The 20,304-nt window shown below is 49.9% G+C and overlaps 5 protein-coding genes across 5 annotated transcripts; 4 read left to right on the top strand and 1 right to left on the bottom strand.

Moving 5' to 3' along the window:
• Positions 1–908: 908 nt before the first annotated feature.
• On the top strand, positions 909–2,800 carry ABOM_001990 (amino acid transporter; the record flags this gene model as incomplete). Its single annotated transcript, XM_022529120.1, has 8 exons — positions 909–1,159; positions 1,212–1,672; positions 1,731–1,874; positions 1,928–2,142; positions 2,197–2,394; positions 2,453–2,480; positions 2,541–2,656; positions 2,717–2,800. 8 exons carry the CDS (start codon positions 909–911, stop codon positions 2,798–2,800), a joined length of 1,497 nt encoding a protein of 498 aa, XP_022392455.1.
• Positions 2,801–8,366: 5,566 nt separating this feature from the next.
• On the top strand, positions 8,367–9,995 carry mfsA (glucose-inactivated glycerol proton symporter STL1; the record flags this gene model as incomplete). The annotated part of the gene is made up of 1 exon (XM_022529119.1): positions 8,367–9,995. The coding sequence occupies one exon, from the start codon at positions 8,367–8,369 to the stop codon at positions 9,993–9,995; it is 1,629 nt and encodes a 542-aa protein (XP_022392385.1).
• A 2,627-nt stretch (positions 9,996–12,622) lies between these two features.
• ABOM_001988 (sialidase family protein) lies at positions 12,623–13,756 on the top strand (the record flags this gene model as incomplete). Its single annotated transcript, XM_022529118.1, has 1 exon — positions 12,623–13,756. One exon carries the CDS (start codon positions 12,623–12,625, stop codon positions 13,754–13,756), a length of 1,134 nt encoding a protein of 377 aa, XP_022392386.1.
• Positions 13,757–14,003: 247 nt separating this feature from the next.
• ABOM_001987 (carboxymuconolactone decarboxylase family protein) lies at positions 14,004–14,835 on the bottom strand (the record flags this gene model as incomplete). The annotated part of the gene is made up of 2 exons (XM_022529117.1): positions 14,004–14,658; positions 14,744–14,835. 2 exons carry the CDS (start codon positions 14,833–14,835, stop codon positions 14,004–14,006), a joined length of 747 nt encoding a protein of 248 aa, XP_022392389.1.
• Positions 14,836–18,550: 3,715 nt separating this feature from the next.
• On the top strand, positions 18,551–19,971 carry ABOM_001986 (putative lipase 2 precursor; the record flags this gene model as incomplete). The annotated part of the gene is made up of 2 exons (XM_022529116.1): positions 18,551–18,988; positions 19,057–19,971. 2 exons carry the CDS (start codon positions 18,551–18,553, stop codon positions 19,969–19,971), a joined length of 1,353 nt encoding a protein of 450 aa, XP_022392390.1.
• Between the last annotated feature and the right edge of the window lie 333 nt (positions 19,972–20,304).

The following is a 20,304-nucleotide window of genomic DNA, read 5'->3' as shown; positions in this document are numbered from 1 at the left end:
GATGAATGATGGTAGTATGGGTATTAAATATGGATTTAAGTAATGTGATGGATGTGATGGTATGACCTTTTGCACTTGTCGCCATTTATTCAGGGTAGTAGTAACTAATATGACCACGTTGAATTATCAATCCGAATGCGATATCTCCATTTAAGGTTTAAACCCTGACTTTTATCTTCTCCATGCATCCGACCGAGGTTAAGTAAACGGAGTCCGTTTCCCGTTAAAGTTTCCGGGGTTCAGCATCTGGATCGGCCTGGACGACCAGTGGTGTGCGGTGGAACTGTAGCCGAACATTCGAACGTCGCTGGGAGGCAACTATGATTGGTGTAGTACCTGCAGGAAGCCCCGGCCCTAAGGCACTCGACGGCACGCTAAGGCGCTCAACTGAAATTTTCTAGGTTAGTGTGGCTGACGATCCGGCGTCTTCAGGCTTCCTATTGGCCGGAAGGTGGCGGTGGCACTCCACATGGGCGCCACCCGGGCGGAGACTAATTAGGTAACGGATTCAACACACACTTGCAGAATATTCCCTCTTCTCCAGGCGAAGGTGAGTCAGGCAATAATCACGATGCTTTCCTGACGTCGAGCTTGATTCAATGGCGCTCTTCTTTCATTTCCCTTAGACACCGTCTTCCCCAGAGTGATCAATCGCGACCGGTTGACGAACGTGGAGCACTCCGGACCGTTGGTGTCACTGTGCTGTAGTATCCATCAAACTTCATTCTCCGCTTCTTCTTCACCCCATTTTTCTTCGGTTTTTTTTCTTTTTCCTTGTCTTTTTTGGTGTTTTTCTTTTCCGTGACCGCTTTCCTTTCTTTCCCGGTGCCCCTCTGCATCCGGCTGAGAGTCACCTCACGCTGGTCATTAGCCAGTTCAATATCAAACTCTTCCCCCGAAGCGCACTCATGGCTCCCTCACCGGATAATCATGGAAGCGCTGTATTGAGTGACATGAGTCAGGACGCAGAATATGATGTCAAGGACACGGAAAAGCAGCAAGAGGAAAAAGCCCATCCGGAATATCAGGACACCTTTGGTGATGAAGAATACGCCGAGGTGAAGTACAAGGTGTTGAGCTGGTGGTATGTTGTCGGACGATCTCAATTCTCAAATGATCCCAGTTGGCTGACCAGCTTTACACAGGCAATGTGGTTTTCGTGAGTAACTCTTGGGAGCTAGTGTTCGGGGAAGTGTACTGACCCTCATGAGTGATGGTCGCGGAAACGGTCTCGCTGGGGATTCTCTCATTACCCGCCGTGGTTGCTGCCTTAGGCCTTGTCCCGTAGGAAGCCCCATTCCCGGAGGATGCTCATTTCATATACTGACATCCATTAAAAGTGCTATTATTCTTCTGCTCGGCCTCGGCCTTCTGGCGACTTATACTGGCTATACCATTGGACAGTTCAGATGGCGCTATCCTCACATCCAAAGCATGGCCGATGCCGGCGAGGTCCTTCTCGGCAAGTTCGGGCGCGAGTTCTTAGGGACCGGTCAACTTCTGCTTATCATTTTCATCATGGCTAGTCACATTCTTACCTTTACGGTGGCCATGAATAATATCACCGACCACGGAACGTGCTCCATTGTCTTTGGTGTTGTGGGACTAGTCATCTCTTATGTCTTATGTTTACCGCGCACATCGGCCAAGGTGTCGTATCTCTCTATTGCTTGTGAGTAATGCCAGCCACTTCGAATTTCTAACAATTAGATTTACTCACACTCCACCAGCTTTCATAAGTGTCTTTAGCGCCGTAATGATTGTCATGATTGCGCTTGGCATTCAACGCCCATGGCACGGTGGGGTCCAGGCGACCGTCGACACCAGCCTGTACAAGGCGTTCCTTGCTGTGTGCAACATTGTCTTTTCTTTCTGTGCGTTTCTCTCCCGTCATGTGTCCTTTGAACCTCATTAACATGTATTTTAGCGGGCCATGTTGCCTTTTTTGGATTTATGTCCGAACTCAAGGATCCGAAAGAATACCCCAAATCTCTGTTCCTTCTTCAGGGAATCGATGTCTGCCTATACATCGTCACGGCTATCGTGATTTACTACTACGCTGGCCAGGATGTGACTTCCCCGGCTTTAGGGTCTGCTAGTCCCGTGGTGCGCAAGGTGGCCTACGGCATTGCGCTTCCTACTGTAAGTGCAATACTGATGTCAGTTCGAGAAATACTTTATTAATATCGTCATCAGATTATCATTGGTGGCGTAGTCAATGGCCATGTTGCGTGCAAGTACGTCTACGTCCGCCTGTTCCGTGGCAGCGACCGCATGCACAAGAAGGATCTAGTGGCCACCGGCTCTTGGGTAATCCTTATGTTGCTTCTGTGGGTTGTGGCCTGGATCATCGCGGAGGCGATTCCAGTCTTCAACAATCTTCTGAGCTTAGTCGTACGTCCCTCTGGTTGCTCTCCATTTCCACAATGAACCCAACTGACATATATCCTAGGCCTCTCTCTTCGCAAGCTGGTTCACCTGTATGCACTGCCCAAATCCACCCCCCAGCCCCAATCATCCAATACTAACAAACGGAATAGACGGCCTCAGCGCCACGTTCTGGCTCTACCTCAACAAGGACCGACTCTTCGCGACGCCCATGAAAATCTTCCTCACCATCCTCAATGTCCTTATTTTCGGAATCGCAGCATGCATCGTACGTTCTTCCCATGATATCCTGACTTCCCTCTTCGTTCCTCACTAACTCGCCTCACAGTGCGGTCTCGGCCTGTATGTGTCAGGCAAAGCATTGCATGATGACCCCAGTAGCGCTAGTTTCTCGTGTGCAAATAACGCTTGATCTTTTGCATTGTTCCAGCATCGGGCCGGAGTTGTTGTATTATACGCATCAATATTTGTATCTATAGATTAGATTTGTTTGAATGGATTCATAGCCCGCATGGCAAGCGCCCTTCACTTTGATAACGAATCGATGAAAAATGGTGGAATCCTCATCCGCTTCCCGTTACCCTACACGTGATTATGATCCACGCGCAAAGGTTATCCGTTTGGATGAATACTTACTAGGTAACTCGAGATTACATGGCTTAAGATATAACGCTCCTGAATGTCTCCGTATGGCGAATCGACCGGTGCTTGTGCGGCAAATGACGGCATGTTGAAGTTTGTACGATGGCTGTAAGTTTATTGGAGGTAATTGATTTGCAATTACTATGTTTAAGTTTAATAAAAAACATATTGTTAACGATAGATAGACATAAACATACAAGAAAGCTTTCGTTTGCCACGGTTGTATTCGTAACATACCCAATGACCCAACTGTATATACGAATCAGACCAATTTGGATTAGACAGGGTCTAAGGATATATACAATGGACACTTCAAGACAGTAGCCCTATCCATGTGGAAGTAATGGTGTTCCTTAAGCAGTTTGTCTGTTCTCAATCCTCTTGTCTTCAGAAACCGCCTGGCGAGCTTTCCTCCACCCTAAAAAGTCCTAGTAATGTCAAGAATAAAACAAAATCGCTATGATGATGATGGATGGTGATAAAGTGGGTTTAATACAGCTGGTAATGAAGCCACCTGCAGTGACTCTATAAAAGGACTTGAAGTCCATGAACATGTAGGACTCACTTCCAACTTACGTTCAATATCCATATCTGCTTAAACGAACTCTCTTTCGACTTGAATCTCCAAGCCTTTCTTTGTAGCGCATTTAACCCGCAATACAGAATCCAAATGAAGTAGATCAAACTAGAACAGTTCCAAGACTTGGGACCCACAATTAGCACAACTGCATCATGGCACGTTCGGTGCAGTTCCGGTGCACAGTCTATATGTTGCGACTTTGATGACGGTTGATATTAATTGACATTTCTCCTGGCCGAATATTTGCCGATCTAGCACGACAATTGGTGACAAGTTCTCCGCTCTCGCTGGACAGCATTCTTCGGCCGTGCATTAGCCTCGCCTTTCAATTCCCTGAAGCAAATGACGATCAGTAGTCTGACCACCCGGCTGATTTGGTAAATTGTTGTCTCACCTGTAGAGTGAGTAATCCCTGGAATTTATCTTATCTGATTGATAGCGACCTGATCAATGCCCGGATTGGTGGAAGGATCCCGTTATGGGTCATCGCGGCGGGTCGTTGTATAAATTATACCAATGCTAGATAAAATCAGGGCTGTTGCAGGTGGATACAGTCAGAAGCCGTCGTTGAAGGTTGTACCGACCTCGGGGATATCATCCCCGATCGGAGAAGCATATATAGACTGGCATGGATTCCAAGCTCGTCCGTGATACTCTCGCAGTTGTTCTTCTCAACATATTCGCATCCTGATCTTACATTGAATCTTTTTTTGTCACTTAAGGTCGACTCTTCCTTCACGATGCGCTTCTCCACTATCGGCATTCTCTGCTCACTCCTGGTGCTTCCTAGCTTCGCCAGCCCCGTCGAGACCAGGAATCCCACTTCTCTTGCCGCTGACACGAGCAGTAACGAGGTTAGTGCCCTTGGATAACAACCCTGCTGGCACATACCATATGCTCTCCCCTTCCATATATTTCCTCTATATATGCGCCCATGTGGAACCAAGGTGAAATACCAAACAAGCTGCTAACATTATGGTTATATAGTCATGGATCAGCAAACGCTGCTGCATCCTCTGTGACAACCCATACGCCAGGTGCGGAGCCAATGACAAACGCGAGGCCGTCGAGACAGAGGAAGAAGCTCTCTTTGGGCTGGAGAAGCGTTGCTGCATACTCTGTAATAACCCGAATGCGCGCTGCAAGCGTGGCGAAACGCCAGGACAGTGGCCTGAGAAGCGCTGCTGCATTAACTGCGATAATCCGTACGCTCTGTGCGACGGTACAAGCCCGTCTGGTGGGCGTCAGCCTGTTGATACGTTGAAAGAGGCTGTTGAGGGACTGAATTAGAATATTCGGTTCGCTATAAGCAAGGATGGGCATCTGTTCGATGTAGGGGCTAACCACGGGAGAATGGATGCATATGTGAAGCTAGATTGAGATATATCTGAATGCATTGCATAGTCATAGGCCATTCCCAAATTACTATATCAGTTGCTGTACTTTGTCGTACTTACCGTCGCACGTCCATGAAGACAGCTGAAGCTGGTCTTTCATATTTCATTAAGGTTCAAATAACCTTATTACGTACTATCATGCCAAGCATGGAGCTTTCAATGCTTGAGGGAGTCAAGCTTCACCATTGTGCCTGCTTTCAGACAGGTGTACCAAGTTCGGCCTGGTCGTGCAGCTCAGAACCATAGCTTAGCTGAAAGCCAGATCCAGAAGGCTCTGGATATACTTCTCAAAAGCATGAGTCATATCACATCCCGGTCGGTGCCTACAGAGTAATCTGTAGCCATGGTTGCGCTGAGTGTATACATATAACATTGAGCTCCGCTGATGCCTCGGGTGCTGGTCGAACTATGTGACGCCGTAAACGCATGACATATATATGCCTGGTTCCACCACAAGAGATTGCATGGTAACTTGACCAACAGAATTGAACTGTCAGATACAGTGTAATTTCATGAAGCAGAACATATCAGGACTTTCGCTTGACACGTTAGGCATAGCTCTAAGCAAGCTGGAAAGGATACTTCTTTCTGTTGTTGCCCAGGCTTATGTTCTTAAGGCTATCAATCCAGTATGGCCATTTTAGTTGGATATAATATGGCAGCAATTATGCTATCGAAACGGCCCTAGAGCCTCAACAACTATTGAAGGCCAAGCTACTCAACATACCCAGCCCATCTAAGGCCTTGAAAATCGAGGATGGGCCTCAGGTATCGCGAAAAGATCAGACCTAAGGTTACTGGAGTAGTTCTGGCCAGGGCTCATCAAAGAATCCCCTGGAGCGTGCGATCGTAGAGAGCATCAATGTGAGGAAGATAGAACTATTCGCACTTAGACCCTAGGTGTCGAGATTGGATACTCCAGCAATATGACTCTGAGATATCATTGCGATTCTTAGAACACAATCTGGGATGTCACGGCCTACCCTTGAGAAAGTCATTTCCAGGACAAGCGCACAAATCTTCCAGCAACGCTATCAAACCTGAGGCAAGTCGAGCCGAAGAGGATCAGTTGTACGAGGTGGATACCACATTTAGCTTGCCTCGTGCATTTTCTTCCTTTTGTTCCTTAGTTCAGTTTAGGTAGCGCCCTCACTGAGACATTCCTTCGGCCATTAGATGCTTCTACATCTTGGTCACATGTGTTTATTTACTGAAGGCTAGAACCCTGACGCTAGTAATGTTCTAGACCCATATATAAGTGGGTGCTAACGTGCATGATTATATATCTTCAAAGCACCTGCTGCCGTCCCCGGGTATACTCCCTACGACGAGAACGATTCCGTAAGCCATACTACTTAGCCATATCTAATTTCGGCGAATTATTATATCATCAAGGATATTTTGTTATCGAGTAGGGTTAATGAGAACATACGTGGGTAGTTATTCCCACGCTATGCCTGTTCCGGACACTCAGGCCATTGAATCACGTGGACCGAAGGAGAGCCCGACACGTGAGAGGCCGAGGGAGGTCCCGCAATGAAGTCAATGGGATGAAACAATTCCCATAAAGATCAATGGAAAGCGCCATGGAAAGCGCCATCCACGTCACTGGCGTTGAGGTTGTCCTATCTTGAGTTTTTTTCCCCGGCGGGAACGATGGAGCCACGAACGGCACGGAAAAAGGGAAGGGACTAGCGCATGCCGAAGCGGCGACCTGGCTTGCGATTTGACCCCGTACAGCCAGCGAAATTGGACCAAGATCCGATACGCAACCCACGATAACCGCTCGGTCGGACCGTCACAAGGCTCAACCGGGAACTGCAAAGATCGGCAAAGGGCAACCAAGTAGTACGTCGCACCGAGATGATGGCAAAACTTCGGCTACGTCAGGGTCAAGTGGTTTTCCATCTTAATCCGTTCGCTGGAAGTAAGAGAGAGTTCGGGAAACCTGGGGAAATCGTATCTCCCCATGGGCCCATACTGACTATCGCGGAGATCGCGGGGGGGGGGGATGAGAAGGCGCGAGACTACTGTGTACGATGTGCAATTTTCTGAAACTCAGCCGAGGCATGACAGGGAATCTGTAACCACATGGCACTCTCTAGATCCCATTCTGGTCTGGGTGATTTAGTAGGTCGCCTCGATGAGGTGCCAAGACGGTCTGTGAGTCGTCGGAAAAAACAAATGCCAACAGGAAGCTGACTAGCAGTGGCAGCTTGACAGAAAAAATTTCCTATCCAGGTGACTCTCCAGCGTGGTATCCGTGAGGCATTTCCAGTCCCCCACTTTCTTGGCGTAATCTCAGTGTGCCTGATTCCAGAGACTCCGCGTCGCCAAGATCTGGTACTCGACCGTTGAGGGCGTACCCAAGACTTTCAATGCACTCAAGCACTCTCAAGCACCGGGGGGAGAACACAGAATTATTAAGCCACATTGCTTCACTCGCCAAAGCTACTGCCAAGACGTAGTAGTCCATCGGCTTCTCAGACTCGTCCTTCTCACAGGCTCACCACGGTGCGCCAAGCGCAACCGCCCCAATCTTGGCGAATTCGGTCACGGTCGGCACAATTAATATGACCAATATCGATTTTTTTTCCGTCTGGAGAATCGTTTCTCTATTCTCTTTCCCTTTCCTTTTCCACAGTGGCTCGGGCTTGTTTCGCCTTCTGCCGGGATGTTTTCGGCTGACATGTCAGCTGTACGCTCCAGAGCTCATGTAGCATGATGAGGTGTGGGAAACCTTTGACTGTGAGGCGTCTTCACTAGCTCGATACTCCGTAGAGATCCTGGACGCCTGCTTCCCCAGGTGCTCTCCGCTCTTTGGAGAGGGCCATGGCCGCCACCCCCCATACCCCGAGGAGAAGGGTGCCGATTGGAAGGTAAACCGAGATGATGCTGTGTCCCGGATATGAAGAGCCCCGCTGTGAGCTTTGGGGCCATCGCCTGCTACGGATTGGTCCGAAGTTTTCGTAAGTCGCCGGGAAAATTTTGCCTAGCGCCGTGTTCGAAACTTGGCCCCAAGTTTTTGACATCATATTGGGGCAATGAGGCCTCTCCACAGTGTACACCCTGACTTGTGGAGCCGTGCCAAGCGCCAAGGACGCCCGCCAAGTGCCAAGAGGACGGATTCCTTCGCGCTTCGGGAACGATCAAAGCCTTCGCTGGACTTTCCCCTTTTAGTCCCAAGGTTGCAATACAAGTCCGATATTGAACTTACGCGATTGCTATAAGAACGCCGAATCGTGCTGTTCCGACGTCCTCTTTCCTTCCATACTACTTTTCCCTCAGGTTTCCTTGAATCCCCCCCCTTCCCTCCCCACCAAGAAACTGACGGCTGTTACTTGGTTCCTACCGTCAACATGTGGACGACCACCAGCGGCTTGAGTGGTCGGCCACTCCGGCTGAGCATCACCTTCGCTGCTGTCGTGGGTTTCTCGCTCTTCGGCTACAATCAGGGTATGATGGCCGGTCTCCTCAACGGCGACGAGTTCGTGAGCTCCTTTCCAATCCTGGCAATGCCTGAGAATCCGACTGCGGGGGAAAAACACTACATCGACGTCATCCGTGGTGCGGTCACATCCTGCTATGAGCTTGGCTGTTTCTTCGGCGCGCTATTCTCCATGTTCTACGGCGACAGACTCGGCCGTACTCGCCTGATCTGCATGGGTGCCAGTGTCCTCATCGTTGGCGCCTTGCTTACAACAGTCTGCTTCACTGGTAAATGGGAAGTTGGTCAATTCGTTATCGGCCGTGTTGTATCCGGTATTGGAAATGGCATGAACACAGCCACGATCCCCGTTTGGCAATCAGAATGTTCCGGAGCGCATAATCGTGGATTCCTGGTCTGCTTTGAGGGCGCGATGATTGCTGGTGGTACCTTTATTGCCTACTGGGTGGTCTTTGGTCTGTCGCACGCCGCGGATTCTGTCCAGTGGCGATTCCCGGTGGCGCTCCAGATCTTCTTCGCTCTGATTGTGGCCGCCGGTGCCCTGATGCTCCCGGATTCCCCGTCATGGTTTGTACTGAGAGGACTTGACAAGGAGGCTTGCGAAGTTCTCGGTAAGCTTAAGGGCGCATCTCCCGATTCTGATGAAGTCCTCCATGACTTCAACTTCTTGAAAACCGATATGGAATCCTCAAAGAACTCCCAGTCAAACTGGAAGGCAGTATTTACATTTGGCAAAACGCAGGAATTCCAGCGTCTTCTTATCGGTTGCTCTGGTCAGTTTTTCCAGCAGTTTACTGGCTGTAACGCTGCTATCTACTACTCTACGCTACTTTTCCAAGAAAATCTCCATATGGAGAAATATCTCTCTCTAATTATGGGTGGAGTCTTCGCGACTGTTTACGTCATTGCCACGATCCCATCCTTTTTCATGATTGAAAAAGTCGGCCGCCGGAATCTATACTTGATTGGATTTCTCGGCCAGGGTCTGAGTTTCGTGATTACATTTGCTTGCTTGATTAAGGAAAACGAGAACAACGCGAAGGGTGCCGCTGTTGGTATCTTCCTCTTTATCACTTTCTTTGCATTTACCCTCTTGCCACTGCCCTGGATCTACCCACCCGAGATCAACCCCCTGCGGACCCGGACTGTCGGCGCGTCGGCGTCAACCTGTACCAACTGGATCTGCAACTTTGCCGTGGTCATGTTCACCCCGCTTTTCGCTGGTCAGAGCCCATGGGGTGTGTATCTCTTCTTCGCCCTGTTTAACTTTATCGGCTTGATCTTCGGTTTCTTCTTCTACGTGGAGACCGCCGGGCGTGAGCTTGAAGAAGTCGACATCATCTACGCCAAGGCCCATGTCGAAGGGAAGCTGCCATTCAGGGTCGCCAACGACATGCCTAAGCTCACCTTCGAGGAAATCGTCCAACAGTCTCGCGAGCTGGGCTTGGATGCCAATGATCACGGTACCCCGGAGAAGAACGAGCTTGGCCTCAGCAGTGACAGTGGCCCGGAGACCGAGGAGGTCCAGGAGAAGCACTAAATGCCTTTTAGTGGAGGTGTTGTAGTTTTGGATGAAGGTGATGAACATATGTGAAAGTGGTTGTATCTAATGTCTTTTTGACTGTTCTGTGTATTTTCGATTCCCCCAAGTGATTTCACCGCACGATCCGCACAATAGCCAGGCCTCTGGCAGCTACTACGTGATATTAATTGATAGAGCCAATGCCAGCTATATATTACAGACCTTGTCTCGCGCACCCTATCGAGGATAAAATCATAACCGTAGAAGATAGTTAGACCCGAAGGTGTATTCCATATATTAGTTACTAACATATCCTGTAATCGAGGACATTGTCAAGCGAGTTCATTCCGATGAACCGTTCTACGAACCTGCGGAGCACATTAGGAAAGATCAGGGGAGCTGTGAATCTCTTTCACTTGGGAAAGCCCAAACTCGTTACACCTCAACAAATCTCATTCAGTAAAGGACGTTGGGCCCGTTAAGAAATCATCAGACGATACTCCGCGGCCCCTAGATCGTCACCTCCCCATACTTTTGGATACGGACCCGTAACGGCAGCAAAAAACTATATCCATTTCTTGCTTTAACCTCACCATACCTATTTTGACATCTAGCGATTCACAAAGAAACAAAATGTGACATCAGTGGCATTCGGCTCGCTTTCCTTTTTCATAGATCGTTCTTAAAAATTTGTGCTGACTAGTATCTCGGCAGATATCTGCCTAGATCTTGGCCCCGAAGCCAAGGGCCACAAGTTGCACTGATTACCCACAGATCTCCCCGTCGCCCATGTATCTGCCCGAAAGATTCTGCTCCGTATGTGGATAATTCCACTTACTCGCGTCTAACGCTCGTTGTCGTCCCACTGTCCCCTGTTGCCGAGGGTTCGCCTGTTAGCGTTCCAGTGGAGAAGAGGAGCTCTCGTTGAAAAACTTTTCATGCTGCCCCCATGTGCTTAAATCTTGGACGCCGCTTAGGTCATGTCTCGGGCCACCTGCTTCCACGTACCTCGGTGACATATACTCCGCATGCTGTGGTCTATGCTTGCTTGCTTTATCCCGATTGTCTACTTCTTCTAACCGACCCCCGAGACTCTAGTGTAGCCGCCGGCTACCCTCAGACCGCGGGTCGCTCCGGGAAGAGATCGACTTTGTCTTCGCGGAAGGTTTCCTTGAGGATATGGCCTGCGTTTGCGCTGCGTGGGAGCTGCCGTACTTAGCCGACGAGCAGGTTGTCATCCAGTATGGCTTCGGTGGTCCTGGCCAACAGGCTCCGAGCGAGGCGAAGAGTATCGCCGAGTCGGACGGTACCGACTCGATGGCTGTCAGGAACAGCGACCCTGGGAAGAATAGAATACTGTACCCACTGGTGGCCAACAATGATTCCAGCCTATGAGACAAATCTTTGAGTCATGCAGGTGGATCGTCCAATGATTACCCTTTTTGATCTTATGGAATACCCCGCTGCGGATGGTATAGACTGAATATGTTAGTTGAGATTGTGCAGTGTTGGTTATACACGAGATTAGCATCTTTTGATATGACTTTACTGTTGTTGGCTTGGTAGTCATGTAGAAACAGTAGTATAGATCAATAACAGTTGCTAACTACACTAATTGTCCCGTCTTCAAGAGCAACTGCAGTACCTGTGTACACATGGTCTATGCCACACCCTTCAGCTTTGCTCGCCTATCACACCTCGTGCAAGTGGCCTGTTCTTTTGTACGTTCTGATTTACCTTCATATCTTGGATTGCAAAGCCATCTGTATGTTTATGCAAATTCCTAGTCAAGTATCTGTGATCGAATGAGCCCTAGTAGCAACTGATCTCGGGCTTTCCTTGGGCAATCACGAATGAAGTGTGTCTCCAATCGGAGACCGCATAAGCCACAAGCTCTTATTGCAGTGCATCAGTACCCCCGAGACTTCATGCAGTAGTGCCCCAGACCGATTTGAACACTACATGCATGGACGGCTGCATTAGGGCCGTGTAGGATCAACCTGCCATTCGAGGACAATGCACTGCGACTACAATTCGTTTGCATCAAATAGGATCTCAACTAAGCAGCAATGCAACCCTATCCCCCCTAGAGCATGTCATGCATCTCAGAGCCAGTCACATAGCATCCACAGGACTAGGGCTCCGAGGCCCAGCTGCGACGTAGTAGCTCTATAGGGTTCAAGGAGTGGAGAACTGCTACACAGCACAAGCCAGTCCCTCTCACTCCTGCCGCATCTCTAGTCCTAGTCTTTATTCCACTTAAAGTTCCGATCGCAAGCTGTTGGTGGATAACTGACACTGCCGCATTAGGCAATCCTAGCCCTAACCCCAGATCCCCTTCATTGACCCCTTTGTCCGTACCACCTCCCCATACACACATACATCGTCGCCTCTACCCCTCGAAATTGTGATTTCCAGTACCTATTGCTAACACCATTGAGATCAACAATGAGGCAACCAGGCAGCCGTGTTTCAACGGGGCTTGGATGACGTCATCCATGCCAATCACTGCGATAACGAGATGAAGTATCGGTGAACAGCTGGAGATTGCCCCTCTTTATATCCAAACAGTCCCCCCGCCTCTCAAGCCACAATCAACACTCTCTGATAACTCTTTTCGCCGGACGAATAGAACACCAAACACAATGCCCGGAAACTTTGGCCAGAAAATCCTCAAGACCTTCGGGTTAGACGATAACCAACATGGTCAGGGCCAGGGCCAGCCTCCACAGCAGTACCAACCACCGCCACAGCAGGGTTATCCAGGCCAGCAGCTGCCTGGCAACCGCCACATTGAAGATGGCGATCGAGCACTTCACCCGGACAAGCACGGTACATACCCCCGGCTCGCCAGACTCGGTGACGGGTCGTTGCTCGCCTCGTTCACCCACTTCCAAGGGAACACACGCGTGCTGGCCGTATCGAGAAGCACCGACGGCGGCCGGACGTTCGAGGACTGGGGGGAAGTGACGCGCGGCGAGGGCGACGTCGACAACGTGTTTCTGCTGGAGGTCGCGCCGGGGACGGTGCTGGGGGCATTCCGGAACCATGACCTGGGGCCTAACGGGCCCACGCACTTCCGGATCACGGTGTGCCGGTCGATGGACGGCGGCAGGAGCTGGCACTTCCTGTCGCAGGCGGCGGAGAAGAGCCCGCCGCACGGCATCTGGGAACCGTTCATGCGGCTGGGCCGCGGGGGCGAGGTGCAGCTGACGTATTCGCTGGAGTTCGCGCATAACAACCAGAGCACGATGATGGTGCGGTCATTCGACGGCGGTGCCACATGGACTCAGCCGCAGTGTCTGCATGGGGACTGTGATCTGTTGCGGGATGGCATGAACGGCATCGCGCCGACCTGGGATAACGGTCGCGAGGCGTTGGTGATGATCTTCGAGACCACCTCCTTCGGCACATTCAACTTGGAGGCGCTGATTTCCTACGACGACGGCCAAACTTGGGGCTGGCGTCACCGCGTGTATGTCCCGCCGCAGGGCCACAATGCTGGCGCCCCCCAGATCGCCTCCTTCGCTGATGGTTCGCTGGCGGTTATCTTCATGACGGACGAGGACCACCAGGAGGTGTCGTGGACGAATAATGCCTCCATCAAGGTCGTCTTCGCTGGACCCCCGCAGAACGGCCAGATCCAGTGGACCAGGCCGTCCGTCATCTGTCCTCATACTAGTCACTGGCCGGGTATTGCGCCCGTGGATGGGAATACGCTGTTTGCGACTTTTGAATGCGAGGGACGCCCGAGGGCGAAGGCTATCACTCTGCACTGAATATCTGGTTGAGCGTGGGATGTTTGATCTAGTGAGGGGGGAGGCGAATGGTTCTACGAGTAGTTGTAGAGCAACTGCCAGCAGAAGCTACTATGAATCAAAATCACATACTACCGCTTGACAGAGTGTCACACTTTGAAAGTATTACAGAAGACGTAAAGCATTGTATAAACCTGACACGGCAACATTCAAGTAGAGTTCATTATACGGCGTATCGATCAACTAGCACATTGACTGGACAAACCCGCTATAGGTTCGCAACCAACTCATCGACGCTCTTCATCTCCCTGGCATTGTTCTCCCCAACGTCCAAAGCAACCAACACCCGGCTCACGCAGTTATATCCCGCAATACCGGTCGTCAATTCGACGATCTCACGATCCGAGAAACCCTCTGTCTGCAACTGCGCGAAGGTCGCATCCTGCACCTTGACCGTCTGCGTCATTTCATCCGCATACTGCACGATCGCCTTTTGCTGGGGAGTCAAGGCGCTTTGTGCCAGGGCCTCCTTGGCTTTCGATAGCTCGGCAGCTTCTCCGACCACGGTGGAGGGGAGAGTCCGCACGGCCTGCAACTCTGGCGCTTGAATTCCGCCCTTCAATGCCAGCGGGGCATGGGCATTCCATTCGTAGACTGCTCCAGTCAAGACCGCCACGCGACAGACGGCGAGTTCGAGGAGTCCCTGGTCAATGATGGTGCGGGTCCGGATGGCACCGAGGAAGCTGTTCCAGCCATCAGCGACCGGGGGCGAGTGCAGCAGGGACAGATCGAGCGGGATGAGAGGGCGGGGGTTGCGACGGGCTGCAATGCGGGCGTAGATGTCGGCCGCGTCGGGGTCGGATGCGGGGGGTTCGGAGGGGGCGTAGGGCAGACGCATTTTCAATGGGGGGATCGTGGAGAATCTGGGGATGCTCGTCAGTATCAGTGTTATCCGCCGAGGCCGAGGATATACGTCCAGAGAAGGTGTACTACTGGAACGGGACTTACCCGGGGTTGGCTCTATTGGCAAGTTTTGAGGTTGTTGTTCGGTGTTGAGTCACTGATTTGCAAGGGGACAGTCGAAGCGGAAAGCCCCTCATGCTTTTGAGAGCGTCACTTGGGCTTCATGATGGTGATTGCTTGACCAGGTGGGGATCTTCTCTCTCGTCTTCTCTCCTCATTTGCGTTTATCCGGTTCGGCAGAACGAAACGGATATCCACCAGTCAAACAGGACAAACTCGCTGGACAAACAGATCAACACACGTGATTTTGGTGGGCGATACACGCTAAGCCTATCGAGGAAAGGTGATCGGTGATCCTCGACTGAGAGTGCGAACGGAGTCGACAAAGTATTTACCAGTCTGCCCAAATGCCACTCTTTGACGCCCAAGTCTTGTCGTAACTGAATGTATCGATTCCGCACACACCCACTATGATATTAATATACCTTGACTCCGTATAGTTGCCGGTATGGGGGAAGATCTTGTCCCAAGGTGTCAGTGCGTAGAGGAGCTGAATGATAGCCAGCGAATCGGGCTCTACTGACCCCACTGCAGCTGTAGAACACAGTAGATATTTAGCTATCTAAGAGGGGTTCAGCTCACCCCATCTTTCAACGTGTGCCTTTCCATATTCTTATACAACGATGACTCACCACATTGCATTCACGCGCGTACGCAACGACACCTCCCAGCCGATTTATGCGGTTGGCTTGGCCCATAAGTACAGTAACGAGTACCAAAATAGCGACGAATGGGGCATCATTGAGCCCGGAAAGTCTAGCCCTACATTGCCAGTTGATTACACCATGGGGTGGGGTCACAGCCCTCGCTGCAAGACCTCTGACGGCTGCATTCCTCGCCCCAACCACTACGACTGGATTCAAGCAGCATATCTTGAGGGAAGAAGACGCCACTATCACCATCAAATCGAAGTCGGCATTCCTCAAACCGTTTCCTCCACGAAGGAGCTGTGATTTAATCCTCTACTGACCAAGTCTCCTGTATAGAAAGCGACCCTTCTTTTCGTGGTTAGTTTAGCTCCCCGGTGTATATATCGCGATAATCTAGTCAATTGGTAGCTGGCTGTTCTAATACCAAGAAAGATGGTGATATTGACCTCAGGCGAAGATATATAGCGGGATTATTGTGACCCATTTGTGACTTTAGGTTGTTAAGCTTTTGCTTTACCATGTTTTTTGGGGTTTATACAACCATATGTAACGGCGGGAGGCAATATAGGTCACCCCAGAGCATTCTAGATCGTTGATCCACAATTATTATGATCTTTTGGTCTTGTGGAATCCAGTGCCCTAGCTACATCTCTTATACCATAGTAGATGGGATTACTCATATCTGAAGCAAAGTTTCTTTGCAGTTTTAAAAATACGCTGCTTGAATTCCATACCTTGCAATTACGAATGAATACAAAGATCGATTGCAGAACGTGTGCTTCCTCCAGCAGCTGTAAACCGGGGCTAGTATCATGCAAGGCTCGATAACATCATCCAGGGTCACTAACAAAAGTTTTCGTCAGCCGTGCTACTCTGATCCTTGGTTTCATGTATACGTCGGAATAGTCCCGGTGACCTCTGATAAGTAGACTTTGACCGACTCCCATAATGTCTACCATCTCATATGATACTTTTTCGTTTTCCTACTTGCCAGAGTTGAGAGTTACTTATCTATTCGCATACGGTCTATCGAGAATCATGAAATACATCAGGCTTATGTTCCAGTCATAATGGTTTGAGGAGACTGTACGAAGCACACCCATCTTACGACTTTTGCAGAAGCGATCATGATCGAGACAGAAGTGGCAGTAACGGTGAAAAAGCGGGCACTTTCGTCAGGCTAACTCGAAGAGGGTGGGTTGTATTCGAATGGTACACTGAAGGTGCATTAGTATCCTGTATAATACTGTCCACTATAACTCTCTAGTGCCAGTTGGCACTCTTCAACATATTGGCCGATCATACAATCCATATCTAGCAAGTGTCATGCGATAGACGGCACGATGCCCTTTGGAGATGTTTTTACGATTGTCTCGGAGATGCCTTGTATAATCACCGCCGAGGAAGCTATGGCGTCCCCACCAAAATGAATATCGGAATACAGGCGGAGTTAACGGCCGCTAAAGAAACCCAGGGACGTTTATCCAGGCTATACAGAGTACTATACGATGCATAATCATATGCATAGGACCCTTTCCTGCCCCTGGCCCCACGTGGTTGACCATGGAAGAGGTCACGCTTTACGCGGCTTGAAGAGCCCTAATTCATCCTAATTCGAGTCTTCCGCGGGCCCCCGAGTCCTAAGTAGCTGCTTAGCACATGCCCATTTTTCTTCCCTTTAACTTCTTTTTTGGTTGATTCTGTTTTATCTTACTTTGCTTTACTTTGCTTTTCATTTTCGTCTTTTTCAGCTCTCTCTCGAGTGAGTTTTCATCCTTTCCGACACAGATGAAACATTGGCGGAGGATTGAAGTCGGTACGTTGGATACGCCGATATACCTCCATATAGTATGGGCTACTATCGTGGGAGCTTCTGCCTCGGAGTTAATAGTCAGATTAGTTATAGGCGAATCTGGACATCCGATAACCGAACTGATTAGAAATGCGAACGGAGTAACATGGACCAGATGAATTTTTACTGCGTATATTGCGCCGATCCCTATTTCTACCCGTCAGCAATACCACCCTGAATTATTGGTGTGTGCAGCGTGGGGCCGCTAAAGATCGGGTACGGCGGACTAAATCGAAGTTCCCAGCAAGGTAAAATATGAGCCGAAATCTTGGTATTTTATATAAAAGCCACGACTACTATATACTTCTAAATCTATTTACCACCAGATTTTAAAAATAGTGTTGTATTATCTCTAAATATTACTACTACTCCCGGAATACTACTACGGGGTGCTGATAGTCCCTAAAAATAGGATACTGGTGCCCCCTAAAAACAGAGTGCCGGTGCCCCCTAAAATCAGGGTACTGATAACCTGTAAAAACAGGATATTGGTGCCCCCTAAAAACAGGGTACTGGTATCTTCTGAAAACAGAATACTAGCAGTTTGTAAAAGACTATTTAAGACAGAAGAAAAGACGGTATAATAATGTCTTGGAATTGGACTAGTCGATAATCCAGAGCTTGATCTTATATATAAAGAATATAGTTGATTAAGCAGTATAGCAGATCTCTACACATAGACTTAATAGATTAATAAAATTATATATTGGTATTGGTAAAGTTGGTAATATTTTACATCGTCTGGAGCTTCGATTTAGTCTACCATAATCGGGTGTTCCTGAGATCCACCGGTAGGCTTTTCTTGGGTTGCCTTAATTCTCCCAAAAAGAATACCACGAAAAATGATGTGGCTCACTCAACCCTCCAGGGAGTCTACGAGACCCTGTTTCGATGACAATGGTTCCCATCGTCGCCTGGTTGATCATGACACCTGAATTGATTCGGAATATTTTGCAGAAAAGCCTAAATCTGCTAAGTTCAAATAATGCATGCACCAAGTGGAGCATCAAACCGGCCAGAAAGTTGACCCTATTTCGTGCCGCTCTTCGGATGCACTAGGATGGTGGATCAATTGAGTAATCAATCATGATCGCATGCCTTACCTGGATACGGAGTTTACTCCAGTTATTTCCTCAGCTGAGCACTCCCGTATCGGTAGCACGGGTCAACTTTGGATCGCAATGGTTACTAAGGTGCTGCTCCACAGCTCAGTATAAAGAAAAGGAGAAGATGCCCTCGAACTCGTGAGTATCAGTGAGATCAACTCCCCACCATTGAGCACAAGACATCATGCGCTGGCTTCCCCTGTTCGCCGTCGTCGCGGCCGATATCTGGTCTGCAGTGACAGCCAAACCTCTTCTGCCAGCCGAGGACCCCTGGTATGACCAACCAGCGAATATCGCCTCCTACGCGCCGGGCCAGACGATCCGTTCTCGCGAGTTATCGGGCAGGCTGGCGCCCTTCCTCCCCCTCCCAGTCGACGTGGCGGTTGAATCGGTGCATCAGTATCTGTTCCGGACCACGGACAGTTTGGGAAACCCAGTCGCCGCAGTGAATACGTTGATTCAGCCCCGTAATGCGGATCCGTCAAAGCTACTTGCGTACGCGCTATTCTACGACTCCTCCAACCCGGCCTGCGAGCCCTCCTATACTCTTCAGCCAGACTCGGATTCTGGTCTTGCCGGAATTCTATCCCCTAACAGCACTCTGACGCCCGATGCTGCTGTTGTAAGTTTAGGAGATTCAAGCCTTGGCCACGATGTTCAGCGTGACTGACAAAACTCGCCAACGAATAGTTGGCCGCCTCCCTGAATCTAGGTTGGTGGGTCGTGACCACAGACTACGAGGGAGTGAACGCCCACTTTTCAGCCGGTGTGATCTCCGGTCAGGCGACTTTGGACGGTGTTCGTGGAGCTCTAATGGAAGCCCCCAAGCTCGGCCTGTCAAAGGACGCTCGCTACGCCATGTGGGGATACTCTGGCGGTTCGATCGCCGTGAACTACGCGGCAGAGTTGCAGCCAACCTACGCACCGGAGCTGAACTTCGCCGGTGCCGCCGCGGGAGGCAACATCGCCAATCTGAGCTCTACTCTCCAACGAGTCACGGGCGGGCCGTTCGCTGGACTTGCCTTCGGCTCTATTGACGGTCTGTCCAAGGCCTATCCGAATGTCTCCGAGTGGCTCGACCGGTCCCTCGTTCCCGAGAAGCGAGCGGAATTCAAGAATATTGCCAGCAGCTGCCTGATCGGTGAGGGTACTCAAGGGTTCCTCCAGGATGTCTATTCATTTTTCGTGAACGGCGAGGATTCTTTCAATGAGGACGTTCCTCAGGATGTGATGCGCCTGGCTGGACAGATGGGTGTGCGCGGAACCCCCAAGATGCCCATGTACATCTACAAGCCCGTTCACGATGAGATCAGCCCGGGGGCAGACACTGATGAACTGGTGGACACCTACTGCCGCGACGGTGCCACTGTTCAATACGACCGGGATCTGGTCGGGGGACATGGTAGCTTATGGGTGACTGGCACTGCCAATGCCATGGGATGGATCGCCGATCGCCTTGACGGAAAGGAGGTTTCCCATCCGGGAGCATGTACGAAGCAGGATGTGCTTCTGTCGGATCTGAATCCTGACATGCTCCCCTTCTTTGGAAATCAGTTGTGGGCCACGCTGAAGTGGACTTTGGGTGGCTTCTTGGGACCCCGGTGAAGGGTGACGTTTAGCATTAAAGTGGGAAGGTGGGAGTTGTTTCAAATTGGCAGTTATACTTAATAGATGTAATATTATAGTGGGAAATATATAGATTCACGTGATTAGTACTAGATGGAAAAATCAACCATTATTGGGTGAGCTTTAGTAGTTCCAGACCAAATCTCTTGATTTCCTAAGTCCGGTCAAAACCAGGTAGAAACTCAATAAATCAACAAACCAAACATCAGTACACAATAAACTAGGGCTCGAAGCAGGCGCTACGAGTATAGTTATAGTCCACGAACCTTCGGGATGCAGATTTGATGCCGAGGCCGAGGTCGGAATTACTAA

Source organism: Aspergillus bombycis, assembly GCF_001792695.1.
Source record: "Aspergillus bombycis strain NRRL26010 chromosome Unknown contig00014, whole genome shotgun sequence".
Lineage (NCBI taxonomy): Eukaryota > Fungi > Ascomycota > Eurotiomycetes > Eurotiales > Aspergillaceae > Aspergillus > Aspergillus bombycis.
The sequence above is the reverse complement of the archived record's forward strand: the minus strand, read 5'-3'. Positions and strand labels throughout refer to the sequence as shown.